Raw genomic sequence first — 21463 nt, forward strand, 5'->3', positions numbered from 1 at the left:
GCATTCTTAACCAAATCTAATCCTGCACTACTAACGGAGCCTCAAAGTCTGACGTTTGCAGAATCTGTTGAAAAACAATCACGCGCTTGACACTTTTTCCAACAAAGCTCAGCAACAATAAAATGCCGAGCTGAGAAAAGTCACGGAAAATCTACAAGAATAAGTTACACTTTTCCCCCTGTCGGTAGGCATCCGGGGCATGCCTTAGGTCCCGTTAGATTCCAACTAGATTTTCCAACCGGCAGCAGCTAATCCTCTCTAACTGGTGCGCGTGGCAGATCAGAACGGGAGGGTGGATCTTCCGTTAGTCCCGCCCCCTCGATCATAGCGAAATTCGTCTGCGGGATATCGGAGGATCGGAGAAGCGCACGAGGAAAAGCGCAATTGCAAAGAACGATGATATGTTTTGGGAATGAAAACAGAAGACATAGTAAAATTTGTCACGTTCAAAGTAGTGTCACAACATCTGGCCCATCACGCACGCACGATCACCGCGGTGCTTAGTGTTGGTTGGTGCGGCTGCTGCTGTTGCTGCGGCTGTCAGAATTTGGAAAGCATCGACTGTGGTGACAAAACGGAGAGCCGGGGAAAATTGCGGACCAAACAGTCTGCCCGTGGATTTCATCGATGGTGAACGGTCTGACCCGGACGTAAGAAAAGGTGGATCGGATCGAATCGGATCGCGTGTGGTGTGTGAAGTGTGGCGTTTAGAAAACCATGACCAAGTTTAACAAAAATCTTTGTCGGAAGACGACTGCACTAGCTACGGGTTCGTGCCAACAGGAACTGAAGCACGGTTACGAAACGGAACATCGAGGTGATAACGGAATCGGAATCGGTATGCTGGGGGGAATGGGTTTTGGGGCGATGCACAGAGGTGCCGTCGTCAGTGGAAGTGAGAGTGATTTTTTGCGTAGTTTTGGCCCGAACGGTTTGACCGCTGAACAGAAGCTGCAGTTGAACATCCAACAGTTGCAGATCCGGCAGAAGCAGCTGCAGTTGAACGACGACTACGATGATAATAGTGAAAGTTCGGAGGAGCACGTGCTGGCACCGGTTGCCGGCTGTATGGCCAGTCCCAATAGGCCCTGTTTGACGTGGGCCTGCAAGGCTTGCAAGAAGAAGACCGTAACGGTGGATAGACGGAAAGCGGCAACGCTAAGGGAGAGGCGGCGTTTGCGGAAGGTTAGTTTTGGTGATGCGAGTTTGGAAGGTCCTTGGTATGTGGATATCTGGTCGGTAAATCTATTGGTACCAAGCGATTTCATTAGCGTGGGAGGTATCGGTGACTTTAATTTACTGCGAAGTGTATCACCGTTGATGTGACTACAATTATTGGTTTTCACAATTGAAATGTAACTGCATTAGGTAAATTTAAGTTTTTCTGACCAGCTTTTACTTTCACACGTTGTTTGTCACTTTCTGATGATCAGAGCAATTTTTTTGTCTTTTTGAAAATATTTGGGTTGCGCCTAAATTAGAATTTGCGTTTCGAATTCGTTTCATTAGAATCCGACATTAACAAAGTGACAGGACTAAGTTGATAGGAGTTCTTATGGGACGTAGCCGAAATGCAGATTTTATAATCTAGTTAGAGGTTTTGTGCCCGTTAAGCGCAAATAGGATTTTACCCAATTCGCTCCTTAGTAGAAAAATAGCTCATTTTTCCTTGTTTGCCCACAATTTTATGAGTTTATTCGTATATTTACGACTAACGGTGGACTTCTTAGGCCGAGTGACAATGCAAATCAGGTCAAAACTATTTCGGTCCTCGATAAGAATTTAACAAATGCAGTAGTCGCGATTGGATGCGGATTATCTGTCTTCTGGATATGTCAGTTGAAAGTACCGGACGTGATGAAAGGTGAACGCAGCCACATCCACAAACCATTTTTGTTAATAATTAAGATAATTTACAAAGCTCATCGAACATCGAATTTTGAACTATTTTATGCTAAAAACTCAATTAGTTCACTCAACTGAATGATATTTGTACATAATTCGGCAGGAAATTTTCTCGGCTTCCCAATAAAATTTTGGGAATATGGATACAAATGATATATTTTAGACTAGAGCCTTTTAAGCGCTTACAAGTCGACTACAGAAAATGTTTAATAATGAAATTACAAAGAAACGAGAAGAAATAGTAATAGGACATGGAAAACAAATTATGGATCGTCTTGAAATTCAACTTTTGGATAATAGTTATTGTTACGGTCTTGATTCATTATCTTGAGAAAATTAACTTTTAGTTAATTTAACTCATCAAAAACACAAACCTTTGACCACTTCACCTCTGAAAGGATGCTAATAACTAATAAACTGAAAGATATGAGGACACCATTCAATAGGGACTTTTCCCACATTTCCATTGAAACTGATAGATTAAAAATATGAAGCATATTTTTTGAGCTAGAGGCATTTTAAGACAAATAAGTTATTTATATAAAAAAAATCAGGTGTTGGTCAGCTACTTTCGTCCGCGTCCCTTACCATCTATTTTTATAAGATGATTCACCAACAGTACTATTCTTGAAAATGAACCACCTTGGTTACTAATGTTTTCCGATCTTATTTTATTTCAAATAACTAAGTATGAAATCGTGATTTTATTATATTCAAAATTGCACAAATTTTGTCATATGTTATTTTAGGTGCTCTATGATTTGTTGGCATTGTAAAGGAACACGTATCCACCTGGCGATGCCAATCGAGTTGCCATTTCTTTGGACTGAGCCAACTAATCTCCTTGTTTGTTTAATGTTACATTTGATCAACTAGGGAACTAATCCATTGTGAATTTAACGTACGTGGAGAATACGCACGGTCTTGTTTGAGTGGAATGGTGACTATTGAACCATGTATCAGGGTTGGGAATTGACGATTCGAAAAGCAGTTTGCGGCAATCATATTCACTGGTTTGCTATCATCTATCAATAATGTTAATTGCTCTAATTGTGTTAAGCACTTTCATAAACTTTGGAGTAGTACATGCACTCTATATGTTAACCATATTTTTTTCTGAGCATGACTAGAAGATAACAAAACCAGGAGTCTTCTTTATTTGTTGCATCTACTGCATTTTCTGGGCACATTATTGTTTTACACGTAACAAATGACTCGTTAATGCTCTTGAACATAATCAACAGTCCATGTGTGATGTGTTGAAACTGTAGAATTTTGACTTCTACCAGATTGACCTTCATCTGCATTTTGAGTTATTGTTCCCGTATAACTGGTCTTACGGGGCGTTTCGAAAAATCAATAGCAACACAATTCGCTCACAGTGGGGTGGTTTTTGCTGTGTATCGTCAGTCATTACTATTCACACAGTAGGTAGGGCAACAGCAGGTGGAATTAACTGCTTTACTACAGCCAAAACTCGACCGTAATACCTTTACGGTAATAAGAAAAAAGTGCTCCAATAGCAAAACGTTTAATACTAAAACGGTCCCAACAAAAATTCCCCAAACGGCAATACCAACACATTCAAATCCTCTCTGCATCGCACTCATTTTTTATCAATTCTTAAACGATAAATATTAACGCGTCTGGTATTCTGGAAGTGTGTAGCACTTTGCTTGTCATTTGTATTGCGCATCAAGCGAAGCGAACACAATGTGGATAAACGAATTTCAATTTTCTCTACACGATACATTCAGTATTTGAAGATCGGCTCAAATTCGGCTAGCTTTAAAGCACTGGTCCAGATCTGGGTGCTGGTCCGGATCCGGGAACTGATCCGGATCCGGGAGGTCCGGATTTGGGAACTGTGCCGGATCCAGAAACTGCCTAAAATTTTCATTTCACTATCCTACCAAACCCAGTAAAAATCCGTAATTTCGGCTGGTTTCTGCCAATATTCGGGCAGGTTCTGGTCTGAATTCTGGCAGAAATCCGCCAGAGTTACGTTTGGTTTGACTCGGTACTAATACTATCATAGGAATCGACCGAATTATCGTACATACGAACATGTCACATACTGAAAAAGTTTTGGTTATGTGATGCACATACATGAACAGCTACCGAAATTCGTCATTCCACCATTTACTACCTTTGCGGTAATATGAGTTTAATACCGCAATGCGCAATTGAGTGGTCTGTTACCGAAAAGACAATAGAATCTTACCCAAAAGTAATAGAAACATACCCGTCGGATTTTGGGTGTGGTATTTGTAAAGGGCGACGAATTTTAGCTTCTGCTCTGGGTGAGATGAGAAGGTAGACTGATCTACAACGTTTTATAAATAACATTCTAGATCGTATGGAATTCGAAACTAGATATCCTAACGAGATATTGAATAAGAAGCTGGAAAATCATTGCTTTAGCATGTGGCTAATATTCATACTGATGCGAGCACCAAAATATTACAATATTATGAAATTATTAAATATAACATTACAACATTCGAACCTTCATGGGTTTAATATTGATTAGTGTAGTGGCGCGTTATTGATAATCGATGAACATGCAGTTATAATTTCATTATGACCACATAACTAGTCCGAGCAAAAAAACAATAAAGAGTTAATCTTGAAGTTGCCAGTTTCTTACATTTAATTTTTTCCAACTGAATTAAAATTAGATTAACAGACATCTGTAAAAACTAAGGTGAACAATTTTGTGATTGTTTTAAACCTCTGACTATATTCGATATGCAAGGAAAATTAATTCAATATTCTATTAAGGCTAAGGGACAATTAGAGAATTTTTCGAGGATTACAAATGCAATTAAAAAATATTACGATGAAAATATCTCGAAAATAGGAAAACAGTTTAATTTTTAAGGAGAATTTTTGGACAAGACTACTATATCAAGCACGTAATTTTCACCGTTTTTTCATTCTCACCGTTCCGGTCATTTCTTTCTCTGTCTGTTTTCCAGTGGAATTATTCACATTTTTGTTGAAAACACTGAAGAAAGATATGTCCTCAAAGCAGGAATCGAACCTGCGATCTTCCAGTCTCTAGTATCGTGATCACCACCACAGCCTCCAATACCAATTAACCTATCGACCCCCAAAGTCTCCCTATAAGCAGATCGTCACATCTCCCTCTCATCGATCGGGCCAAATCTCTCTCGTTATCTATTTTTAGGTCCAGTGGACTGCGCTCAGGATTGAGATATTTATTATCACTGCACTGTTTGCCCCCTTAGCTAACACAGTCGCCGCCAGACTTTGGCAGTGGGTAGAGCTATGGACGGGCATGTTTAAGTCTGTCCCCAAAGCCTATCGGCAGATGCTAACGGCAAATCCAGTCGTTGATGGAATAAATACATTCCTTGTTTTGATGTGAGTTTTTTTGTTTTTTCCTTGTTCACAGTTCCTCGATGGCGGAGTGGTTAACGCACCCAACTAGAGACTGGGAGATCCCAGGTTCGATTCCTGCTTGAGAACATATTTTTCCACAGTATTTCCAATAAAAAGGTGAATCTTCACCGTTTCTTCAATCTCATCAAATAGAAGAAAACTTCCAGAACTGCCCGCAAAGTGCAATTGAAGTGTCGCAGTGGAATCGTTTATTATACGCTGCACTTTCCGAACAACCCAAGGTTATTCGGAAAATAAAATCTTCGATAAAAAAAACTGAATACTAGCTGCTGTACTGTTGAATTATTCGTGTCTGAAAATACTACAAATGTTATCACAACAAAACAATCCAACAGAAGCCCCAAACAACAAACAGCAGTCAAAATCCAACCCCACAAGCTCTACGACCAGGTGTTGATGCAATTCAATTGATTTGTCGTGATCTATGATGAATTAGATACGAAAGCTCATCCTGAAACAAAATCCTGGAGCTCAAACTATACTGGATTCCTGCTTTGTATTCACGAACAAAAAATATTGTTTGGCAGGGGATCTGTTTCTGTGGCAAGAAAATCAGCGTTTGGGGTACCATACAGATTACACCGTTAATTAAGTCCCATGATGATCTAGTTACGTTTTGGCTAGATCTGGCCAGTTGCCAGTTGCAGCAGGGACGTGCAACAATGATTTAACGACAATGGAAAACAGCTCATCCTAAAAGAGCGGTATCCACCAAATTATTCCCAGTTTCGTCTAATGGCCAATCAATGGGCGACAATGAAGATTAAGGTTGCAGTCGCCAGCGTCACGTTGGTCGGATTAAGAATTAGTGTTAATCAGCTAGCCAAAACACTCTAGGGTGTGTGCCGGCTTATACTAGGCAAAAGAGCAAAAATTTCTTCGAAGCAACGACGAATAAATTGCTTCTATTAGATCTATGAAAAATATGTTTTTTTTTCCATACGTTTATTTGACTCGGCATTTGCAAAAGCTTTTTACGCCAGTTTCTTTTTTTACATAGCACGTTACAAAAATCCTTAAGACTAATTTTAACTATACTAGTACTTTGTCTAAAACTAACACTGAAATCACTTTATTGTTTGCTTTTTTCCTTACATTGTTGTATTTCATAATGATCTAGTATTTTCGGGTGTATTTATTTACTTTTTTTCTGTTATTGTCTAAATTTAAAAACTAAATATTCTAGGACACCTTAATTGGTGAATGATTAGCCTTGGATGAGAGTATGAGGAGATGAATTTAATTAAATTTTGACAGACGCTGTTTTTAGAAAATGATAGATAAGTTCCATGTATAGAGAATCGCGATACGCCAGGATGTCTCTAACAGGAACATGGATTGGTCTTCCTCGGACTTGTAAAGAATCTACTAATTGTGATCTGGCTTCACGATATTCAGTGCAGGACCAAACAACATGCTCAATGTCATGGTAACCCTCTCCACAAGCACAATGATAACCCTCAGCGAGCCGAATACGACGGAGATGCGCATCTAAAGTATAATGATTGGACATGAGCCTAGACATCACACGGATGAAGTCCCGACTTACATCCAATCCTTTGAACCATGCCTTCGTTGATACTTTAGGGATAATTGAGTGTAGCCATCGTCCAATATCTCCATTGTCCCAAGATGTTTGCCAACTAGCAAGTGTCCTCTGTCGAGAAGCGCTATAAAATTCATTGTAAGCGATGGGTCTTTCATATATTTCACCATCTAGTGCACCAATCTTGGCTAAATTATCAGCTTTCTCATTGCCCGCAATAGAGCAATGGGCGGGGAGCCACACTAGGGTAAATTTATAACATTTTCTTGTTAGGTTACTCAGAGATTCTCGTATCTTCCCCAAAAAGAATGGATCGTGATTATCAATCCTCTTTGAGCGTAGAGCTGCAACTGTGCTGAGACTAATGGTTCGGGGGTAAAGTATTAATTATTTGCAAACTATAGTGAACTGCTGCTAGTTCCGCTATATAAACAGAGGCGGGTTCTGCAAGTTTGAGAGAAATTGAAAAATTATTGTTGAAAATACCGAAACCAGTGGCCTCACTGATTCGTGACCCATCAGTGTAAAACATTTTAAGGCAGTCTATGTGTTGATATTTACTTGTGAATATTTTAGGGATCTCCCGCGAGCGTAGATGATCCGGAATTCCACGAATCTCTGCTTGCATGGACGTGTCGAAGAATAAAGTGGATTCTGGAATATCTAGTATATTGACGTATGTGGGAGCATACCTAGCAGGCGTTATTTCTTGTGACATGTGATTGAAATACACTGTCATGAATCTGGTTTGGGGTTGAAGCTCGACAAGTCTTTCAAAATTTTCAATTACCAGTGGGTTCATAACCTCACATCGAATAAGTAAACGAGAAGAGAGATCCCAGAATCGGTCTTTTAAAGGAAGAACTCCCGCTAGTACTTCAAGACTCATTGTATGGGTCGACTGCATGCAACCTAAGGCAATTCGTAAACAGCGATACTGTATCCGTTCCAGTTTAATAATGTGAGTGTTCGCAGCTGAACGGAAACAGATGCACCCATATTCCATTACTGAAAGTATTGTTGTTTGATACAATCTTATCATGTCACTTGGATGAGAACCCCACCATGATCCAGTTATTGTTCGCAGAAAATTTATCCTTTGTTGGCATTTCGTTATTAGATACCTAATGTGGCCTCCCCATGTGCCTTTAGAATCGAACCAAATTCCAAGGTATTTAAAAGTCAGGACTTGGGCTATCGTTCTACCAACCAACTGAAGCCGAAGCTGAGCTGGATCACGCTTCCTTGAGAAAACGACCAACTCTGTTTTCTCCGTAGAGAAATCGATGCCCAGCTTTAAAGCCCAAATTGATAAATTATCCAAGCTATCTTGCAATGGTTGTTGTAAATTTATAGCTTTTGGTCCTGTGGCAGAAACCACCCCATCATCTGCAAGTTGTCTTAAGGTGCATGGGCTGACAATACAATTATCAATGTCATTCACGTAAAAATTATAGAGAAGGGGGCTTAAACAAGAACCTTGTGGGAGGCCCATGTAACTTATTCTGAGTGTCGCCAAATCGCCATATGAAAAATGCATGTGCTTTTCTGACAATAAATTGTATAAATAATTATTTAATATCGGTGAAAGACCACATTGATGTAGCTTCTCCGAGAGAACATCAATGGAGACTGAGTCGAATGCTCCTTTTATGTCTAAGAACACAGACGCCATTTGTTCTTTTTTTGCGTAAGCGAGTTGGATTTCTGACGAAAGTAGCGCCAGACAATCATTCGTTCCCTTTCCCCTCCGAAAACCAAACTGGGTATCTGATAGCAAGCCGTTCGCCTCGACCCAATTGTCGAGACGTCGTAGGATAATTTTTTCCAACAATTTCCTGATGCAGGATAGCATTGCAATCGGTCGATACGAGTTATGATCGGAGGCTGGCTTTCCCGGTTTTGGAATAGCGATAACTCTCACTTGTCTCCAGTCGTGCGGGACAATGTTCTGCTCAAGAAGCTTATTGAATAAATTCAACAAGCGTCTTTTTGCTAGGTCAGGCAGATTCTTCACCAAGTTGAATTTAATTCTGTCTAGTCCCGGAGCATTATTGTTGCATGAGAGGAGTGCAATTGAGAATTCCATCATTGTCAAAGGCGAATCTATGAAATCGTTACTTGTGGGAGCATCGCGAGTGATTTTCTGCGCAGGAGCAGAATCGGGACAAATTTTCTTGGCAAAATTAAATATCCAACGATTCGAAAAATCTTCGCTTTCATTAGTCACGTTTCGATTCCTCATTCTTCTGGCTGTGTTCCAAAGAGTACTCATTGATGTTTCTCTTGACAAGCCATTAACGAAGTGTCTCCAATAACTAGATTTTTTGGCACGACGTATACTGTCAAATTTGTTTTGCAAAATGAAATAATTTTCAAAGTTCTCACGTATACCCCCTTTCTGTTTCATAATTTCTTTGTAGGCAACTTGTTTAGCTTCATATGAATCAGAGCACTCTTTGTCCCACCAAGGATTAGGGGGCCGTCTATTTATTGTCATTCCAGGATTGCATTTCGTTTGGGCTTGTTCTGCTGCTTCAATAATTAAACCCGCTAAGAATTCATATTCTTCGGTAGGGGGTAGCTCTTCTGTCGAAGCAAGAGAAGTGGAAATTAATGTTTCGTATGTTTTCCAATCAATATTTCGTGTTAAGTCATAAGGAACATTGATTGAATTCGTAAGGCCTAATTCACTGTTAATTGAAACAACGATTGGCAAATGATCGCTACCGTGAGGATCAGGTACAACCTTCCACGTGCAATCTAACCGAAGTGATGTCGGGCACAGAGATAGATCTAATGCACTTGGACGTGCAGGAGGTCTGGGGATGCGTGTTGTTTCGCCAGTATTTAAAACTGTCATATTAAATTCGTCACAAACATTGTATATCAAAGAGGATCGATTATCATTGTAGAGGGAACCCCACAATACTCCGTGCGAGTTGAAGTCTCCCAGTATCAGACGCGGAGCAGCCATGGATTCCACTACCTCAAAAATTTGACGTTGTCCAATTTGAACTTTGGGAGGTATATATATAGAAGCGATAGACATGTCTTTGCCTTTAATATTCGTTTGGACAGCTACAGCCTCAATGCCCGCAAACAAGGGGATGTTAATTCTATAGAAAGAATAGCACTTTTTAATTCCTAGAAGCACTCCTCCATACGGGGTGTCTCGGTCTAGGCGAATAATGTTGAAATCATTTAAGTTGAAATTAATGTTTGAGGTAAGCCATGTTTCACATAGAGCAAAAGCATCGCATTTTAAATTATGCAGTAAAATTTTTAAGGAATCAATTTTAGGTATGATACTTCTGCAATTCCACTGTAAAACAGTGATGGAATCTTTCATTGGAGGAGGTGAATTACCCATTGAAAGATACAAGCGCTGCAAGGATGGGCCATTGAGCAATCAGCTGCTCTAAAAATGTTCTAATTGTTGGGAGGAAAGCTGAAAGTATACTCTTTAGTGGTTCAGAAATATTGAATGCTTTAAAAATCCAATCAACAATTTCAGAAAATTTCAATAATCCTACCCCCGGCTGAGGCTCAGAGGAAGTCGAAATTTTATTATTTCCAGTAATGGTGTTCTGTTTGGATTGTACGTTCCCAAAACCGGGCGGAATTGATTTCGGTTTTGAATCGGAATTTTTCGGTTGTGGGCGCAGTTTATCTATTGGTGGAGAAATTTTAAGGCCCTTTCTTGGCAGCTTGGGAAAAGAAGACTGTTTTCTTTTTCTGGAATTTCCGGGCAAAACAAATGATGTACCTTCGCACGCTCCGTCAGAGTCAGACTGTTCCGAAAATAGAGATGTGTAAGTGTTTTCTAAGAAGATGGGTTTAGGGGTAGCATTTTTCAACATTTCTGCATAGGAGCGCTTAGACCTCTCCTTCAAGGATCGTTTAATTTTATCCTCACGCAATTTATAAATGGGGCATGCAGGGAGCTCATGTGAGTTTTCTCCGCACATTAAACATTTTTCTGAATTTTCATTGCATGTATCTTCTTGATGAGAACCCCCACATTTGCCACACCGTGCCTTATTGGAACAGTAAGTGGCTGTGTGGCCAAGCTGTTTGCAATTAAGGCAATTCATTACACGAGGAATAAAAAGGCGAACAGGGAGACGAATCTTATCGATAATGACATAGTTGGGCAGCGCAGACCCAGCGAAAGTCACTCGAAATGAGTCAGACAGTCGATAAACTTTTTTATCTCCTTCGTGTGATACTGAATGCAATTGCTTGCATTCAAGTATCTTTACGTCTTTAAGTATGGTGTCTTTGAAACGACCAACCGCATGCTTAATTATGTCATCAACAGTCAAACTCGATTCTGTGATGACCCCATCAATTTCAATTTCCTTTGAAGGAATATACGCTCTATACTCACGCGTAAAAAGCTCGCAAGAAGCAATTGCATTGGCTTGTTTGAGACTACCAACGACAATGCGTATTTTATCTTTATTGACTTTGACGATCTCTTTTACATCCGAGAATCGCGAAGTCAAATCTTTAGAAATTTGAATAATATTTAGCGCCTTTACTTTACGCCTAATAAATACAATCCATGGTCCCGTTGACGACTCTGGGTAAATTTTAATTCTAGTCGGATTTACATTTTCAGCATAAGGCTTAGGGGGAGGGTCTGTTACTCGTTCTCCCATCTCTTCATCCATTTTACCTAGCAAGAAAAACTATCACAAAAAGGAATGAAAAATATACCTGTTATACCTGTAGAACAAACCTCATGTGTTACGTTGTAAACTCGGTGCCCGTTGTTTGACAATGTGACACTTGCTGTCCTTCTTCGTCGCGTTGCTTCTTCAGTAGAGAAATAGGCCTACCTGCAACACTTCAAAACTCTCTCCGGTTAAGCTGCTCGTCAGTATCACCACCACAAGCGCGCTCTCTCCGTTTCCACCGCCGCGGTAAACAAATGTGGCTACCTGTGGCTTGCTGCGAAAATCCCACTGTCGATGCGGCACTTTTCGGTGCCACTTGTTTTCCTTATTCGTCGTACCACTTCTGCGGTAGACGAATAGAGCAAATGGGTCTACCTGTGACGCTTCCCCTCTCGTCGATTAGAATTGCCCGACGACACCAATACAATATATTTTTTCTGTGTGTACAGGCACGATCACTGTCGATTTCTGCCACCGCGGTAGGCAAATTCGTCTACCCGCGGTTTGCTGTCAAAACACCGAGGATGCCGTTGACCACGCCTCCGACGTATCAACTGTCGACTCACACTTAACAAACTGGTCTCTCTCTCTCTCTCTCTCTCTCTCCCACAAAAACGCATACAGCGTCTCGCACTCCGTCACTCTCTCGAGAACAAAACCTTCCACCTGGAGGCACAACCGTCTCGGCCGGTTGCAAAAACTGTTATGATGAAAAATATGTTATTGCCTTTGTTTCTTTTCGTTTGCCAAAATGGGCTTTCAACCGCATAAAATAAATTTAAAAATAATAACACGAATGAAATGAATAATCTGAACGAATTAAATGTAAATAAAATAAACTATAGAATTTAATGAAATGAAATGAATAAATTGATAAAATAGATTAATTTAATAAAACAAATAAAATTGAATATCTGCTAAATTTGATAAATAAATTTATAAAGGTAAGTCATTAAAATTAAGTAAGGTTTTTAGTGTTTCGAATTATGCTCGTCAGTAGTCGTAGTAGCGGCATCTGTCTGAGCCGCTAGCTGGACGTTCATTAAATGGTTGCTGTGTAAGATTGAATTTGTCGGAAAATGTTTGCGAATGAAAGTGTAGTAGCTAAGCAATATGTTTAAACGCATTTCGAATCTATACCAATGAAAACCACAAAGCAAATCTTGTATTGTAAAAACATATAAATGTATATACAATACAAGATATGTACATATAGATATTATTTTCTCTTAAAACTTCAGCATTCTGTATCATCATTATATTTAAATCACTTTTATCAACAACAACTACTAACAATAGAACACTTTTGTTGGTATCACAACAGGAAAAAATAATCGTAATGGTGAGTTAAATGAAAGCCGTTATTTGAAGAAAAAATTCCCCCCAGAGGCAGGATTAGAACCTGCAACCCTTGAGACTCCAGCGTAATGCACAAACCCTTATGCTATTCCTGAGCTATGATGACGTCCCAGGAAGAACACATGATTATCGCATTGGCGACAGTGATCGTTCCACAGCCTCTAGAGAGAGATCATTGGGTAAGAGACCAGAAATCGGTTGTCTCTACAAGCTCTGTCACCCACCGAAGTACCTAAATGTGTAATGAACTAAAATCAGACATCAGACGATAATAACAAAAACTGTTTTAATCCACCTAGTGGTGCAATTGTGCCTTTCTCATTTGTCCAAACCACGATTCCATGGCTGGTTATATTCAACATAATGGTGGAAATGTATATTACATATTCAGTACGATTTGCACATACATACAATGGATCGACAGCCACGAACTTGAGATGCTATGTGTTGACGCTGAAACACTTGAAACCAGTGGTGGATCCAGGAGGAGAGTTCGAGGGGTCCGGACCCCGCCAAAAATATTCATCTTCCTAAGAAATTTTAAATTAGTTTCAATTTTGAAATAGTTTTAAACTCAAAATCATTTCAAATAAAATTTTTCACTGGTTTTAATTAAATGCGGTTATTGCCTATAACGTAATGTGTTCATTTCAAAATTCAAGTTTATTCTAGAGGCACTAGGAAATTTTAATGGGTGAGGCTTGCTGGGAGGGGACTTGATGGGGAAAGGGGGGTTTAGGGAAGGGTGGTATGTGATGTGGGGGGGGGGATGTTTTAACCTCTCACCGCATATCCTTGGCTACGCCCCTGTCAAAATACAGAAAACCTATATTAGTCACAAAAAAAAATTGGCCGGGATTAAGTTGACGATGTTCAGAGTGATTACATAACCTTTCTATAGGAGAAAGGCAAAACTCGGCCTTGCTATCTAACGGGGAAATTAAATAGATCAAATGTGTTGAGTGGCAGTGGCGGTTGTGTGTGATCTATAGGCAGTGGTACGATCACTGTCGCCAATGCGATAATCATGTGTTCTTCCTGGGACGTCATCATAGCTCAGGAATAGCGTAAAGGTTTGTGCATTGACCCGGAGTCCCAAGGGTTGCAAGTTCGAATTCTGCCTCGGGGGGAAATTTTTTTCCATTTAACTCACCATTTCAATCGGTTTTTCCTAAAAATGGAATGTTGTCTCATAAACTTTTTCAGAAATCAAAAATTCCGAATTTTTTTTGGATTTTTTGTTAAGTTTTTAAAAATATTGTATTGTTAAAACGCTCAAATAAAGAGTTCTCTTAAAAAATGTTTTAATTTTCTTTTCATTCGCATTAGTGCCAGTGTTTCATGCTTATGGTTGGTTGGATACTACCTAATAGCACAGATTTTGTCCGCTTTACCGGTCATTTTAAATATATTTGTAGTAGGGACTGTGGCCGCATTTGCGATGATGGCGCCACTGATATATGAACAAGCATACAGGGGATGGACGACTAGTAAAAAATTGTTCCCAAGCCTGAGAGGTAACACTCTAGTAAATGAGTGTTTGGGACCGAATATAGAAGGTGGAGCAAGTGCTCTGGGAAAATCGATATTTTTAGAAGGATTTTCGTCATAGTGTAATGTCTGTTAGTCCGTGCTGCTAGCTTTAAACTACTACTCATTATATATTTATTTTAAATATAAACATACACCGTGGTTCCGTTAGACTTTCGAATCCAGCCGTGATAATGAAACTGTTTAAAATAAAAATAACACATTTTCCTGTCCACAGGTCAACGAAGCATTCGAGGTCCTGAAACGGCGCACCAGTACGAACCCCAACCAGCGATTACCGAAGGTGGAAATTCTCCGGAACGCAATCGAGTACATCGACAGCCTACAGGCACTGCTAGAGGTTAGTACATCGTTTTTTATCAACTAAACCTACCGGTCATTAATAATCTATGTTTTCCTACCAGGAAACACCCCCGATTCGACAGAGTCCGGACATACTAACCGACAGTAGTTCGGCATCCAGCTTTTCATCACCCCAGGACTACATGGTAAGTGAGATGAACAATTACGCATATCATAAAACGCTCACACGTACACATTAACGCCATCACCAATTAGCGTCCCACCCGAGTTCGCCTGTACCAACCAGCACTCAGTACATATCAGTTCACACCTTGATCTATTAGGACGCGAGTTGGGCTGTCAAGAAATCTCAGCGCCTATTCCGATCGCACCTTGTTTTCCCCGGTCTCTCTGGCTGTGTCGCTTCGGTATCACATATGCTACCGATACCATAGTAACGTTGCAACGGGTGGGATGTTTGAGATATTGTCGTTTAATTATTTGTTGATAAACATATGGGGACAGTTCGCACGGTCGGTCGGGTGCGGGATATTTTGCCTATGGTCATGAACATAAACGAAAATTGCGCAGCTGTTTGGTGGTGGGCGCAGGTTTTATAGTCAGTTTTCTTTATCCTTCGCCTATATGGCTGCCGCGTTCGTAAAGTATGATTCACATGGGCCGTCAATGTTAGTTTTAATCTTTTGAAAAAAAAAAAAAACGCATACAACGTGTGAATGAACACGTCGAGTTGACGTATCGTTTAAACCGCACTTAAATGAATACAAAAGAGGATCAAAATCGCGCCTGCTGCGATCCGCATCCAGTACGGAACCGATTCGCACATCCGCGCAAGATTGATGGTGTTGACGAATGGAGCGCTCCAAGTGTTCATTAATCGTTTGCGGATGATGATGATCTCAGGAATGATCGCTTGGCGGGTGTGAGCGGACACTCAACGCTAATCTAAATACTTTGTGCCGCAGAAATTCCGTTCCAGCTTGACGCTTCTGCCTTGTTCAAGTCGGGTGGAAAAAAATGCGTCGAAAAGATTAATGGCGATCGAGCGAAGTTTGAATCGAATACTTGCTCCGGCGAAAGTCTCAATTAGTGAAAGTGAATATCCGTTGACAGGCCGGGGTCGGTTTCGTCGTCGTCGTCGTTATGTAGTTCGTGACACTGTCAGCCTCACCCACCTCTGTTTGAGGACATAATTAGTTTGGGTGAAGTGCCAGTGCAGCGATCTTGTCGACGTCATTTTCCGCCGTGATTGTGAGAGCCTTTCCGAAATCTTTCGCGTTGAAGATCACGACGAGCTGTGGTCTAGGCCGGGGCGGTACGGGTGCAGGGTCCAGGGAGCTTGTTAAAAATCTCCAACCATTTATTTCACCGCTAGTCATAATATGTCACGCTGTCATTCCGGCTGGGTAATGTGACTACTGTAGCGTAGTCGAATAGGTGGAGGAGGTGTGGAATGAAGGTTTGGGTCGAGAGCGGGAAAGAAGGGAGACAGTTACAATTGACTAGTTGAAGATATTATTATGCCTGTTCGTGTGTTGTTTGGGTTCCGCCAGGCGAGGGACTTGGACAACATGATCTCCAAGGGCTGATGACAGTGTGTCGGCTGGGAAGACCGACGAGGGATTGGAGAGGTTCAAAGCAGCTCATGAGATGAAAATTAGAAATTGGCTTTCGTTCGAGTTCAATGACGCTGCTGACCCGAATGATGCAGGAAATTTGTTTAGACGGTGTGCCGGTTCTGGGTGGTGAAACTTTTTAATTCGATGTCCGAGTCAATTTTTCGAGATTAGTGTTGCTAAAACATTCGACTATCCATATCGTGTCCGAGACTGCGTGTATCTCCCAAAGATCAACAGAATTAAAATTGAGGTGATTCTTTCGGATCCGAACAGAAAAATAACCAAATACAAACAACGAATCGTTGTGCAACCTCAGGTCGACCGACATTTGTCGTCGCGGACGACTCAACTGCTTGGGAGGTTGGCAGTTTTCACCCGGGGATCGTTCGCCCGTGAGTTTGGACAAGCGAAATCATCACTGCGATTACTCACATTCTTGGCATCGCACGCATCGCTTCTCGCGGAATATAGCCGCCGATTACCACCGTGGGTCGTGGGGGGAAAAATATTAACCTACTTCGTGACAAGCTCGAGCGCGAAAAATGCGTCGAGGCGAGACTTTGGATGTTGAGATATAATTCATTGCGGAGTTTTTTTCTTCTCAATCTTTTTTCCGACATGCTGGCAGTGAAAAATTCCACGCTAATGGGTTGCGATGGAATCACTTTTTCCCGGTGGGATCTCTGTCTGTGTGGTAGGTAGGATACTGATTCTCTCGTACGGAATGCTAAATCGTTCTAGTAACATGTTCTATTAAGTTGAAGGTTGTTTTCAAACTTGTCTTTTTGGTTGGTATGTGGTTAGGAAGCCCTTTTCTAGCAAAATGACGCAGCATTTATTGAGGACTTTCAAACAGATCATTTTTCCTGGAAGCAACCCATTATAATTTTTTATACTGTGATCGTTTGGTCACCCCATATCTAACGGATACTAATTAAATACAAAACAGAATACATACATTTTCATCAAATCAACAAAGGAAAATTCTAATGTTTGCACCGCTCCGTCGAATTTCAGAGAAAAACGTTTTTTTTTCTACCACGATTTTTTAATTTTCCTTCGCTAAACCGATTCCAAGATAGAGCTGATTTCTCAGTCGCGGAGCCAACCTGCGTAGCGCCGTCATGGGGTTGATCTACCAAAAATTCTCCCTACTCGTCCAATACGCATTTTACGATCTGTCTCGATCCGCCCGCAGACAGCGCTGTATTAAGAACTGCTCAAACGTAAATCCTATTCAGTGCCTGCTATGAGATTCCAAGCAATTTCGAGATTTGACAAGCTATAAGCTCGCAGTAGGGCCGAGAGGCCGTGGCCATATTTGCACGTTTGAAAAAATTAATCCAGAACCTCATTCCGACACGGAACGACGGCATGCAGTGCAGCTGCTCTATACTCAATGCGAAAGAACTCTACTTTACGATTCCTGCACGGATCAAGAGCTGTCTTCAGATACCGTAAATTAATTTTTCGACGATAAAATAGCATAATCGTGTCACAGACAGAGTCGCACAGACGGGGATGACATTTGTAAACAAATAAAACGGCTTAGGTGTCACGTTGCTCGAGGAAAGTTTGTTGTTTTTTGCTCGGCACAGTCAAAGCCTACTACCCACCCTGATTGTCAGCGGAACTGACAGATTTAGAGGATGCTTATTTTTATGCGAAGAACGAAAAAGCGCACCCATCGTGACATCCTATCGTCATAACCGTAAGTTTTCCCGATAAATTAATGTTTTAATATTTCCCCGGGATTAATTATTTCCATTCCTTCGCTTCAGACATTTCATCCCGGTCGCGTCCCCCATTGAATGTTTATGAATTCCGGGCGCTTTTTTTTATTCATTTCAAGTAGCATCGTAACAACCGACCATCATTTTTTGATGGGTAACTGTCAAAAAGGTATTTTTTTCTCTCGTCACTTGAACCGGCACCGGTAGTCGCCGCATATATAGTTGTCACCTCAAATTTCAAGTCTAGCTCCTTCGAGTGCCAAACAGATTCCGAAGATACAAATAGCTGCCTGTCTAACGGATACATGATTCTGTAATATGCGATCTTAAATGCCATCTTAAATCTTACGTTAAGTGGTCCGTATTATGGGCGACACACCAGCGCGAAGCAGGCTGGGCTGCCTGGGCCCGGTGCGTGTTTTGGGATTTCTGTTTTCGCCTTCTGCGATCATTCTCGCCACTTTTGTCTTTTCCAAATTTTACGAGTTTTTCCCCCTGGGTTACTGCTACTGTTTTTTTCTCGATTCTCCTCCTTCACTATCCGCTCATTTCCTTTGCCGTTGAGGTGAGGACAAATGTCTTATAAATATGAAAGTGGTGTATATAAGTACCGAGGGTGTTGTTGTCACATGCGGCAACGAGGGTTGCACCTCAAGTAGGTACGAGGGTTCCGATCAACACCGGGGGTGTAACGTAATGCCACTATTAGAGCTAAGTGATCTTTAATAGCTGGCGGCAGAGTGTACTTGAGAAGGGATAGCTCACAGGAACGGTTGGCTGAAGTATGAGAGGCGCGTTTCGGTTCATGGAATGATTTCCAAACTTGATTTTTGCACCACAGACTAACGGGTGTAGCACAATGAAAACATTGTTTAGTCTTTGATTGTTAGAAATCTTGATTCGATTTGAACCTACCAATGAACGATCCTAGTTTGCGGATGGGCTTTGTTAATGCATGATAATACAACAAATTTTCCAGCTAGAGAACAGAAAACGTAAGTTGTGTTTTTGTCGAACAGTGTTCTTCTTATTTCGAATGTGGTTTTCAGACCACTCTAATAGTTGGGATCACCATATTGTCATCCTCTATCACACAAGATGGCTTAATGGAAACAGATTATTTGTTTTTGTTAAAGCTTTTGAGAGTTTTAGTCACCGATATTTTGGTGAGTGGTAATGCAGTAATAACAACTAACCAGCATTACAGGTACAAAATGATCTTTAGTTCTAGAGATGGAAGGTAATAGCTCTACTTTGCATCCAATGACCCATTTCAAGAATTCCTCTTTTTATACGTACATTCTGAATCCACAGATTCTGAATCTATACATCTCTAACCCTATGTGCATGGTTGGGAATCGAACCCAGGTGAGCTGCGTACAAGGCAATCGATTTACCAACTACGCTTTGACCGCCCCCAATACAATATATTCACACTTAATTTTTGCACATAGATGGTTGAATTTTCGTAGAATATGAAGCTTTAATTCATGAGAATGTAATTTTATACGACTTTGTGCAGCCTGGGGTATAATTATGAGCACTCCACCATCTGACTCAATGTAAATCTAACCGTTTGCCGTTTAACCCATTCGATAACTTCGACGGTTTGCTTCCATTTTACGCCGAACAGGAAGTACTCGATAAAGTGTCTGAATCTCGCACCATCTGACCGCGAAGCAAAATGCTTCCTAATCGTTTTGCTAGTCGAATGAGGCAAATATACCACGCGCAACTTTATATTGGCGACGAAAATTTAGATTGCCTTCTTACCGCACCGTCCGAACGCGCAGCGACATGCTTCTCATTCGACTATCGAGGGATGAATGAAGCACAAAAATTACCAATATTCGATTAGATCTCTTAGGTGCTCCATATTGACGGCGCTGTCTGAAAAATACTGAAAAATTTCCGTTCGCTTTCGAAAAAGTTTCTGGATATCAGTTTTTGCATTGTCCGTAGAAGTCGGCACATTTTTCCTATTAATTAAAGAAAACATTGTGTTATTTCGTTTAGTACAATGAAAGCTTCTAACGTTCAAAATCTCTACCTTCTGTTTCTACCGAACGTTTGAAAATGATCCCTATATTGAAGGGTAGGTCGTAGTCACAACTAAAATAGTTTTCAATAAAATTCATTGAAACCATTTTCGCCCAGCTTAATTCTGCAATTTCGACGCCTAATTTTGTTCATCTTTATATTATTCGATAATTATTTCCGCATTTTTCGCAAGTTAAAGAATCTTCAAGAAATTTCTTATTAACCCTACCTTTATCCTTCAAGATTACTTCTAAGAGTTGTTCGAAGATTCATCATGCACGCGAAATAAATTGCTAAATCTTTCTGAATCGCATGATTTTCCTGTGTACTTGGAATAGTTTTCCGAAATCCTTCAATGATTCCATCTGACCAAAACCTTCCAAGGATGTCTTTTGAATACTCTTCCAACGAATACTTCAAGAATTCTCTCATCGCATGCCTTCGAAGTTACCTAACGAGTCTTTTGTGTAAACATCTATCTAAATCTTTGGAGGATTCTGTCTGAATCTTTGAAGGAGCTTCGTTCTGATTGAATCCTCACCTTCCAATTTTTTTGCAGATTCTTACTAAATCCTTTAAGAATTATTCTTTACCGGAATTTTTGGGGGATTCTGATTGAATTTTTCAAAGACACCTCCGGAATCAGTCGATAATCTTCTTGAATGCGCTGTAAAATATTTTCGGATGGTCCTATTCTTAAATCCTTTTGAATTTTTTCCTGAATGTTCCATGGACTTTATCTGACAGAATCCTTAGAGTATTTTTTGACTCATTCGAAGCCTCTTTCTGAGTCGTTCGAGCATGATTCATGAATTCGTCTATAATCGCTCTTGCATCTTAAGGTCTTAGAGGATTCTTCCGAAGTCCTGCGGTAATTTTTTTTGAATCCTTTGAGGATACTTTCGGAGTCATTCGGTAAATCGTTCTGCATCTTTCAAAGGCTTTGTCGAAATCCTTCCAGTCTCTTTCTGACTGTTCAAAGGTTTCTCATGACTTCTTTGAAGAATCTTCTTGAATCTTTCAACGATTCTTACTTGCCAAAATTCTTCGACGTTTCCTCGCAAGTCTTTCGAAAATTCAGAAGTGACTTCAAGCTGGTTTCAGATATATTCCAGGGAATCCGGTATAATTTTTGAAGTATTTAGAAACTATCCAGAAAATCCTATTCAACGGTTAAGGTAAAATCTTCAAAATATGGGGAAAGGGAGAGGAAAACTAACCACAATGTTTCCTTGAAGAAATCAGGAACATAATCTTTGATGATTTTAGGATGATTCCACATCTGAGTCAGAA

The 21463-nt window shown here is 40.5% G+C and overlaps 1 protein-coding gene across 2 annotated transcripts in view; it reads left to right on the forward strand.

Moving 5' to 3' along the window:
- The first annotated feature begins 457 nt into the window (after window positions 1–457).
- LOC131695504 (myogenic-determination protein-like) overlaps window positions 458–21463 on the forward strand; it is a 98964-nt gene continuing 77958 nt past the window's right edge. For both annotated transcript variants that reach the window (XM_058984047.1, XM_058984046.1), the window contains exons 1-3: window positions 458–1185; window positions 14693–14815; window positions 14880–14963. In XM_058984047.1, coding sequence (XP_058840030.1) covers window positions 718–1185; window positions 14693–14815; window positions 14880–14963 — 675 coding nt within the window. In that variant the 5' untranslated portion in view covers window positions 458–717. The remainder of the gene's footprint in view (window positions 1186–14692; window positions 14816–14879; window positions 14964–21463) is intronic.

Source organism: Topomyia yanbarensis, unplaced genomic scaffold (assembly GCF_030247195.1).
Source record: "Topomyia yanbarensis strain Yona2022 unplaced genomic scaffold, ASM3024719v1 HiC_scaffold_4, whole genome shotgun sequence".
In the NCBI taxonomy this organism is placed as follows: domain Eukaryota; kingdom Metazoa; phylum Arthropoda; class Insecta; order Diptera; family Culicidae; genus Topomyia; species Topomyia yanbarensis.